This window comes from Cygnus atratus, chromosome 3, assembly GCF_013377495.2.
Source record: "Cygnus atratus isolate AKBS03 ecotype Queensland, Australia chromosome 3, CAtr_DNAZoo_HiC_assembly, whole genome shotgun sequence".
Classification (NCBI taxonomy): Eukaryota; Metazoa; Chordata; class Aves; order Anseriformes; family Anatidae; genus Cygnus; species Cygnus atratus.
In genome coordinates, this window is record NC_066364.1 from 52,419,426 (window position 1) to 52,429,517 (window position 10,092).

At 52.5% G+C, this 10,092-nt stretch overlaps 1 protein-coding gene across 1 annotated transcript; it reads left to right on the forward strand.

Moving 5' to 3' along the window:
- Positions 1 to 3,430: 3,430 nt before the first annotated feature.
- Positions 3,431 to 8,329, forward strand: VGLL2 (vestigial like family member 2). Its single transcript, XM_035538921.1, has 3 exons — positions 3,431 to 3,511; positions 5,248 to 5,536; positions 8,289 to 8,329. Exons 1-3 carry the CDS (start codon positions 3,431 to 3,433, stop codon positions 8,327 to 8,329), a joined length of 411 nt encoding a protein of 136 aa, XP_035394814.1.
- The last annotated feature ends 1,763 nt before the right edge of the window (positions 8,330 to 10,092 follow it).

Genomic DNA, 10,092 nt, shown 5'->3' on the forward strand with positions numbered 1-10,092 from the left:
TCAGCTACGTAAGAGCTCAGAAGAAACATCAAAAATAGCCTCGTGCTATCTGCTACACACCACAAAACATCCCATAATTTTCACAAACTCATAATAGTGATTTTGAAAATGTGTAGTGCCCACAGTGGGAAAGCAGGTCAGTGTGAGTTCCTTGTCTTTAAATCTCTTTTTTTTTTTTTTTTTTGGGGGGGGGGGGAAGGTAATCTTCAAAAATAAACAGAAGTTGCTAAGAAGATATTTTGTGTATACCTCTGGCAAGAGAGTTATTAGAACAGTAACAAGTTCTTGTGTGAATATTTTTTAAATATTAAAAAATTGAACAGGGTTCAAGCAAAAAAAAAAAAAAAGGTAAAAATCTCTCTAATGACTAGAGATATTGCCACAGAAAATTAAGGAGCTGCATCTGTCTCTTTTGGCAGGGAAAAAAATATATAGTGTGGAATAAAATAAGTTTCATAAAATATTATGTATGAAAGGACTCTTTAGCTAAGTGCAGTAAGGCATTACATGAACCAACAGCTGGAAGCTGAAGCCAGATCCGCTCAAACTGGAAGTGGGAAACACTGAAGGCTGTTAAGCACAGTGACAAACTGCTAAAGCAAGGGCTGCATTCTCCATCCAGCTTGAGATATCTCCCAGTAAGGACAGCGTGCCTTTCTGGAGTCAGCAGAAGTTTCCCTGAACTTCTGAAAGAGGATGGCATCAACAGCATGAATTATCCAAGTGGCCAGATTCAAAACCTGAACAGTGCTTTCTGGCTAATAAATGTTTCAGCCTTGGATCAGACATGAGGTTGGCTGACCAAACCTGCGTGCAGAGGGTGGACACACTGGTGCTGGATGTAGGACATCCAGGGCAGGTGAACAGCATAGGCAGTCAGTCCTACCATATTTCCATTGTTTTTTTGTCCTGGTCTCTCTGAGTGTTAACGCCTTGTTGGATGGGTTGTTTGGTTGTCCAGACCTTCATTGTAACACACAATTCTTATTTTGTGTAAGGTTACAGCATAATGAGAAGGTAACTTTGAATCACATTATAGGAATGTTTTCCAAGGCACGATGCAACTTTCCTTGTGGTGCTGTTGTGAAACACTATGGGTATATGAACATAGGATGAGGCCCATGCAAATGTTTTAAGTGTACACAGCCAACTCTAACCCATGTCTTTCCTAAACGTTTTCTTCCCTTCATCGCTGTCATAATTTTCTCTGTAAGATATCTCAGCTGCTTTTTTTCCAAGGTTTTGTTATTTCTTATGTGATGCAACCCACTTTTCTGGTTCTTTGGTTGGGACCAAGAAAAGATATTTACATATAATTGTACATATGTAGTGAGATCATTAGTGAATATAGTTCTGACCCGTGGTTTCCACGATAATTTCTTATATTGGGACCGACTTCAGAGAGTGCACTGACAAGGCAAAACAATGCCAGCACTCTGCTATGAATGCTTACATTGCTCTGCCTTAAGGCTCTACAGTTTGGTCATGTCTTACATTAGGCAGTTTCACTGTCAAATGACTGTTTGTAAAAGAAACTGCATTCACACCAAGCCACATCAGACCTAATTCCTGTAACACATACTCGTGTGTGAGGTAAAACCACTAAATTCAGCCCTGGAGAGGTTCTCCAGGGGACACAACCTAGGCTCTCTGCCACATCACAGCACCCAGTCTCGTGTTGCTTTGGCTTTTTCCTTCATACGAAGCATGTGCTCCACCATGACACATGCCAGGTGTCACCCCAGTGTTGCACAAAGCCATTGGAGAAGCGCTTGTGCAGACAGCAGGGAAATATGCGGTGTTTTGGGATGGCATGTCCAAGGTGTACTCACCTCCTGAGAAATGGGCACCCTTTTCGGACTGCCACCCAGAGTGCTGTTGCCTTCGAAACAGGCGCAGATCACCCGGTGATGGGGGAGCTGCCAGACCCCCGACCCCTGGGAGCAGGGGCAGCAGAAACGAGATCCCAGGGCCCTGGTGAAGTCCCGCAGCCTCCGGCCGCAAGGAGCGAGGGGTGCTCCCTCGCTGGCCACAGTCCTTTGGATGCCCACCACAGAGTGAGCCCTTCCCTCCACGGTGCCTGTTTGCTTTCTGCTCAGGAGAAACAAAATGATAGAGTGTGAGATACGCTTCCTTTTTAAGGCTGGATACTGACAGTTCCTCCCCTTGTTCTCATCTCAGCCACTGGCACAAAATTTGGTGTGACGGAGGAAGGAGTGGTGCCGGGGCTGAACCATGCAGCCATGGAGTTGCAGGTCATGTTTCCATACAGAAAACAAATTTACCAAACTAGAAGAGGGAGAAACAAATGTTTTAAATATGAATTTAAAACCTTGCCCCCAGTTAAGAAAAAAATATGCTCGTTAGGCACTGAAATATGATTTTTGGCAAAGGATGGGCATTCAGAACAATTCCTGAAATTTGAAACATAAGATTAGTTTTTCTGAGCAACAAAACAGAGACAAATGCTAACCTTTTTAATTATGAGGATTTCCTGCTAAAATTCAGTTAAAGAATTCCAGGTCTTCAAAATCCAAAGCGTTCATTCATTTCAGCTTTTTCTTCCCCATGATTTTTGTTAATAATCAGCATTTGAAAATTAAGTGATATTCTTTCACTTTTCCTTTATTTTCGGCTTTAGTACAAATGCTTAAAAATAATATAGAAGGTATGAAGAAGCCGGCAGTCTGAAAGGGCTGCTGCTGAGCTGAGGACTCACGGCGCTGCCTTAGGAGCCGCTCTCCCTCCTGGGCATCGCGGGTGAGGGTACGGCCACCTGCCTGCTCCCGGGGGGCTCCCAGCGGGCAGCCGGGGAGCAAACCCCGCTTACCTGCACCAGGATTTGCTCGTTCCACGCGAACCGCGGCGTCGCTTGGGTTTCCGTTCAGAAAGCATCCTCGCTCCCGCGACGTTTTTGGGGAGGTTCCTCCTCCAGAAGCAACTTTTTCCCACCTTGCTCGGCCAGACCTGGGAATTCCCGCAGCTCCAGGGCAGAGTTTTGAGGCTCACGTTGCTCCCCTGGGGGCTTGGGGGGCTTCACCCACGTCCCCCCCTAGCCGGGCAGTGCCAGAGACCCCCTCGCTCCCCGTTCGCCCCAGCTTGGCGGCTGCATGGGCAGGGAGGGAGAACGGAGAAACCCCCCCCCGGAGCGACAGCAAAAATGCTGCCGGGGGTCCTGCCCGGCTCCCCCCGCCCCTGCCCCGGGGCCGAAGCCCCCCGGCGCGGTTGCGGGCGGTTTTGGGAGCCGGGAGGGAGCCGCGCGGCGGGGGGAGGCAGGGCGGGGGGGGGGGGGGGGGGGGGGGGCAGCTCGTCCCCCCTCACTCCTCCCACCGAGGAGCGGTGCCTCTTAACCCCCCGGATCCTCCCTCCGTCCTGCCGAGCACAGCTCCGCTTTGCAGAGCAAAAAACGAAATTTCGGCCGCGGCCAGCCATGAGCTGCCTGGATGTTATGTACCAAGTGTACGGGCCGCCCCAGGCGTACTTCGCGGCAGCCTACAGCCCCTATCCCCAGGTACGTGCGGGCTGCAGGGTGGGAGGGGTGTCGGCGGGAGGATGGCCGTCTGGGGCCTCACCAAAAGGAAAAAGGGAAAAGGAGAAGGGGAGGGGACAGGGTGGGGGAGAAGCTCCGGCAGCCTGCGATGGTGAGCGGAGCAGAGCCGCATCCCACCTCGGTGCGGGGCTCGGCGCGGTACGTACCCCGGCGGGGCGCCCCGGGAGCGGGAGCGCGACCTGAACCCCGCGATGGCTTTTTAGGGTTTTTTTTAAATTTATTATTTTTTTCCCTTTGCCTGCACGGGCTCCATCCGAGCGCGGCTGGAGGGGGGTACAGTCATTTTCCAGCTTTACGGGGGGCCCGCGCAGGGCCCGGCGGGGGAGCGCTGCCCGAGCTGCCCCCGGCACCCCGCAGCGCGCCCCCGCTTGCGGGACTTTCCCTCGGGAAGCGGAGGCAGCGCCGGGAGGCCGGGGCGGGAGCCGAGGCCCCGACGGGAGCCGAGGCTGCGGTGCCGCCGGGGATGCTCCGGCCCCCGAGGGACAGGCGGGTGCCCTGGGGGGGCCGAGGGGACGTTTGGTGGCATCTGCAGCCCCCGTGCGCGGCGGCCTCGTCGCATCGGGGTGCGCGCTCCTTCCCCCCGGGCTGCACCTGCTGCACGGCGCTTCCACTCGTTTGCTCGTGGGGTGTGGGTTTGTTTTTTTTTTATTTTTTTATTTTTTTTTTCTTCCTGCCCCTTAGTCCTGCCAAAGCCGGAAGGCGGAATTTCCCTGCAAACGAAAAAGGGGAGCGGAGGAGGCAGAAGCGCCCCGGGCTGGCGGCAGCCCCCGGCCCAGCTCCTCGTCCCCACGGCGTGGCCACCCGGGTGGCACCTCGGGCAGCTGGCAGCGGGGCCGGAATACCTGTTACAAATAGCAAATGATGTCTTCCCCCACCTTGCCTCCCCCCCCCCCGGGCCCGTCCGCGCACGGGTGACATTATTTAGGGGGATGATTATTACCTCAATGGCCGAGCCGGCAGCCAAGTGGAAAGGCGGCGGTCACGACGTGACTCTCAGCCGGATTTCGAGCCATGGTTCAGCTATGAAATACCCCGCGGGGCTCAGCCCGGGGCTCCCTCCTTCCCTCCCTGCCTCCCCCCGGCCCCGGTGCTGCTTCTCCCGACCCGCAGCGGCCGGGAAGAGAAGGGGCTCCGCGCCCCCTCGCTTATTTCTAAGAAAGTCCCAGCGGCTGCGGGCGCTTTGAGGCGGGTGCAGAGGGCACGGGGAACACCCAGCAAACTTCCCAGCGCCTGCGGCTTGCTTCCCCCGGCGGAACCTAGCAGGAGCAGTGGAAGCTCGTAGGAAATACCTGAGGCTTCTCGCCGGCCGAGGCGGTGCTTTTTGCCCTGAAAAGTGTTTGAGGCTGCCGGCGTTGGGTTGTTTATTTGTGGTTTTTGTGTTTGTTGGTTTGGTTTGTTTTTTTTTTTCTTTTCTTTTCCGCTTCCTCCTCTCCGCCGTGCACTCGGTGTGCAGCCCGGCGCCGCTCGCCTCCCCCCGCTGCCGGCACCGCCGCCGCCTTTCGCCCCCTCGGTATTTCCCTTCCTGTGCGGGAGGGTTTCTTCGTGCTTTTGCATCCTTCTGCCACCTTTTGCATCCTTTTGCAACCCTTTGCATCCTTTTGCGGGAGCGCGGAGGGAGCGCCGAGCCTCGGGCACCTCGGAGCTCTGCACGGCGTGACCGTCTCGCTTCTCCCTCCCTGCCTCCCCCCTTCCTCCAGAAACTCGCCTTTTACTCCAAAATGCAAGAAGCCCCGGAGAGCGGCAGCAGCGCCAGTACCAGCAGCTCCTTCTCCGGCCACGCCGCCGCCAGCATCAAGGAGGAGGACTGCAGCCCCGAGAAGGAGCGACCCCCCGAGGCCGAGTACATCAGCTCCCGCTGCGTGCTCTTCACCTACTTCCAGGGAGACATCAGCGCCGTGGTGGACGAGCACTTCAGCCGGGCCCTCAGCCAGCCCAGCAGCTTCTCCCTCGGCAGCGCCAAGGCGAGGAACGCCGGCTCCTGGCGGGGTGAGCGCGGTGCGGGGCGTGCGGGTGCGGGGTGCGGGGCTGGAGGGCTGCGGGACCCGGCTCGGTCACCACAGCTTTGGGTTTGGTGAGGTGGGGAGTGGAGATGGGAGCAGAAGGACAAGTGGCCACGGGAAGGAGCTCAGCAGGTTCCCACCGCTGCAAACTGGACGATGCACGACCCCATGTATCGCCCAATGTGTGTCATTGCACTCGTCAGTGGCAAGGACCCCAAATTACACAGATCCTCCATAGCCATGTCTTGTTTTACCCCAGACGGGCTCATGGGGTACCCGATGTGGCAGGGAATAACCTGTCCATGGGCGCTGCTTTCCGGGACCCCCATCGCCAGGCCAGCTGCACAGCTGAGAGCTAATTTCCCAGTCTGTCCATGAAATTCTCATTGGTGGCTTCTAAGACTGAAACGCTAGTTGAAGTATTTCATGGGTGGAAGGTATGCGGTGCTGAAAGCAGGGAGATTTCCTGGTCCATCATGAACTGCTTCCCTTTCTCCTGAGTAATGCCAGGGCTCTGAGCTAATTTACCTCCCCGGAAAATGTGGATTAAGGGCACATTTTCATTTGTTTCAGCAACACTCTGCATTCCCGATCAATCATGCGTAGCACCTATCTCTGTACTCTGTTAGCAACCACTATTCCACCTCACACGTCTTACTGAGCAAGGAAAATGCAGGGTCCTTGTCCTTCACCCTGCCAATCCCTAAAGACCTGCAGAATGCTTCCCAGATATGTTAGTGGTATATCCAATAAACAGGCATAAGCCCAATGCAATAGATGGCAAAATTGCCCCCAGATGTTTCAAAACTTTAAGCTGGCACATAGTCACATCTCACACTGTTGCTGTCCGCTCTGAAACCTCACCGAGGAAGCAATGGCTTTCCTGTCAGGGTCAGGGCATCCTCCAAGGTGTTGGGCATAAATGCTTTCACAGGGAGATTAGGACAAAACAAACAAATGAACAAACAAGAGAAATCCATCCCTGGAACTTATTGTGGTGCACAATAGCTCTGACTCAGTTTCCACTACTGAGGGATAGATATTTACCTTGCCTTAGGTAACAGGCTTTTCCTTAAGCAGCTACTATAAGAAACCTGGAGCAAATCGCTTCATTTTCATGGATCATCCCTGGGCTAGGCGTGTTGGATGTGTGGCTGGAGAGGAATCTGTTCTCATGTAAAGTGTCTCCTTGTGTTCAGCAGTGCTCTGGGGGATAAAGGCAGTGGGAGGGCTTGCTGGGTGCTCACCTCCCTTTCCTCTCTTCTCTTCCGCACCCAGACGGCTCCTTCCCGATGAGCCAGCGCAGCTTCCCCCCGTCCTTCTGGAACAGCACCTATCAGCCCGCCTCGGTCCCCGCCACCCTCAGCAGCCCCCTGGCCGCCGCCGCCCACAGCGAGCTACCCTTTGCCGCCACCGCCGACCCCTACGCGCCGGCCTCCCTGCACGGCCACCTGCACCAGGGCGGCCCTGAGGCCTGGCACCATGCCCATCACCACCACCACCACCACCACCACCACCCCTACCTCGGGACGCAGAGCACCGCCTACCCTCGCCCCGCTGCCGTGCATGAGGTCTACGGCCCCCACTTCGACCCCCGCTATGGCTCGCTGCTGGTGCCCACCGCCTCCGTCCGCCCCCACCGCCTCACGCCCGCCACCGTGCCCACGCCGGTCAGCCCCCCCTGCGACCTGGGCAAGGCCGAGGCAGGCGCTGCTGCCACTTGGACAACACCGGCACCCTTCCCCAGCGCAGCAGGGGACATGGCGCAGAGCCTTGGCCTCAATGTGGACCCAGGTGAAGAGCAGCCCCCGGCCCCTTTGGGTCCCCCCAGCTCAGGGCCACCCCCATGAAGCTGGTAGAAGGGGAGGACCCAACATGGTGGGGCCCTAAGGGGAAACAAATCGGGGTTGGGACCTCCTGGCTCTGGCCCGTGTGCCCTTCTTGCTTTGGAGCCCTCTTGCCCTGGCCTTGCAAGGGCTGCCAGCAGGGTGGAGCCCCGAGGGCCATCGCTGGGCTCCTGCCATGGAGCAGGTGTGCAGGCAGCTGCATGGCTCTGTAAAGTACAGTAGGTTTATAAACAACCACAGCTACTTATTTTTTTCTCCCAGTCTTTGAAAAGTACAATTACATTTGCCCAGCAAAAATAATAACAAAAGAAAAAGGGCAACGGTTATTGCCGTGGCCAGTGAGGCTGGTGTCAGGCATCTGTCTGGTCAGGTGCCTGGACGTAAGGTCTGCAGCCATGTCAAAGAGGTGACAGACATGTAGCCAGCAGTGACTGCTCCTCAGCCAGTGGCAGCAGAGGCGAGGAAAGCCAGCTCTCGCTGCAATTTGGTGACCGCAGCCACAAATGGCTCCGTACGGCATCCTTGCTTCAGGTTCAACAGGGATGCGTGCCTGCCTCTGGTGCAGCCCATGCTCTTCTCACCTCACTGTTTCCTTCCAGCCCTGCTTTAGGAGCCCGTGCTTTAGGCTGAGCCTCCGATCTCGTGTGGCAGAAATGAAGTTTGTCTTTCTCTGTCCTTAAATGCCTGTTCCTATTTTTCTTCCCTTTTTTTTCTTCTCTCCGTTCTCAGGTTTGCAGCCTCAGGACAAAAGCAAGGATCTGTACTGGTTTTAGAGCTGTCCTTCACTCTTCCTCCCCTGGCTCTCCCCTCTAGATCTCTGCCTCTTAGGCATGGTGGCATTTGGAGCTGAAGTCGGGTCAGTTTGTAACAGCTTCTGGTCTTGGTTTGCAGCTCGACGTTACTCCTTCTGTGGTGGATCCCTTCTGAGCTGACGAGCTGACTCAAAGCCTCCCAGACCCCCCTTGCCCTTTTCCAAGCCCACCGTGGCCCTGCAGCTCGGGGAAAGACAACGGGACTTAAGGCGACCTGGCATTGCAAGGACAGTCCTTTAGACTTATTTTGGAGAGGAAAACTCTTCTATTGAGAGAGGAGAGCCAAAGACTATGAACTTCTATTTAACCAAACTCCACTCCCTGAACTGCAGTTGGACTGCTTTAAAAGAGTCAAATGACGTCATGGACAGTGATGCAAAACCACTGGCCTTCTTACAGGGGACAGAGGAAATTGTGTTGTTTTTTTTTTTAGTGGTGTGAATATTTTTTCATGGCAGTGAAGATTATTTCTCGAATGCAACATGGGAAAATCTATTTAGCAGTTTTGAACTGGATTTTTACTTTACATTATAGAAAAGTAAAAGGAGAAGAAACTGGAACGCATGAACATTTTCGGACTACCAAGGAACTGGTCAGATTTTTCAGCTTTGTGGTTATGAGTGGCAAGCGTCTAGCTTGGGCCACCTGCCTTGGGCTTGCAGAAATGCAGCTGTTCTGTGGACAACTGTTCAAACTCCAGAAATACAAAAACCAAGGTGGCACTTCTCAGAGTTTGGCATTTGCATTGGATACGTAACAGTTGTTTGTTTTCTTTCTTTTTTTTTTTCTCTTTTTTTACAAGAAACCTTTTTATGATGAAAGCTAAACCCTCTTAAAGAAGGGGGGAAGGATATGAAAAACTGCTTGCCCTCAACCCAACAATTTTAAGGAAAGGCCCATGATGAACAATAGGTCTGGGTTTAACATTTCCCTTTGTCTACTTGTTGCTGTCATTTTGTCACTTTAATAGCTGTTTTGTTTTGTTTTGTTTTGAAAGAGGGAATAAGATATCTATTTAACGGTAGGAAAGCTGCATTAAAGGTATCTCCTTCTTTCACCCTGTGTGCTTTTATGAAGAATTAAAACTAAGAAAGAGAAATGAGGCAGACTAGAAACTTCAGGATGAAATAGGAAAAATACCTGTAGTGTGGATGAAGTGAGTTATTTTATTACTTCGCATTAAAGCTAAATAGAGATATTGGTAGTTGAAAATATTTTGTTAATGAGTAAAAAAATATGGTGATAAATACAAAAGATAAAAAAGCAAGACTGTGGCAACACTACATTTTAGTGTACAGTGTATTTTTAAGGTGGGTTAAAGCAAAGGTGGCACCCCGTAATAAGAGGTGCTTCTTCACAAAACCAATAGAAGAAAGGACTGTAACAATCAGCATGGTTATTTTGAACTGGTAAGTTAAAATGCTATTATAGAGTGATGAATGGCTAATGAAACAGTGCAAAAGTGGCGATTTCCCCCTATACTTAAAAGCTGATGTTTTTACATGCAAAGTATCTGATCCCAACACTACGGCATTTTGTTTTGTTCCATTTTTTTTCTTAATGTAATGTCTTTGGAGGCTGATAAATTTCAGTGTGTGTGAGAGGACAGTCCTCTCACCAGGAGAAGCAGCATTAGAAAATGGACTTTTGTACTGTTCTGAGGGTTTTCACCTTCCAACACCTGGTGTAAGGTGGCAAAGTGTTGAATAACCAGAGCTTGCTTCTCCTAGGTTCCAGCTCAGCAATAACTGAGAGAAATAATTTATGGGAAAGAACAGGAATGTTAAGAGCAAGAAAATAATAAAGCAGTGTGAGCAAATATTGTGAGAAGCTGGCAAGGAGGGGCTTTGAAATACAAAGTGTGCAGAGCATCCCCAGTCAGA

Coding starts and splice junctions, on each gene's coding strand:
- VGLL2 (XM_035538921.1), top strand. CDS start 3,431: ATGAGCTGCCTGGATGTTATGTACCAAGTGTACGGGCCGCCCCAGGCG. Junction 3,512..5,247: donor CCTACAGCCCCTATCCCCAG/GTACGTGCGGGC, acceptor CCCTTCCTCCAG/AAACTCGCCTTTTACTCCAA. Junction 5,537..8,288: donor GAACGCCGGCTCCTGGCGGG/GTGAGCGCGGTG, acceptor CTTGGTTTGCAG/CTCGACGTTACTCCTTCTGT.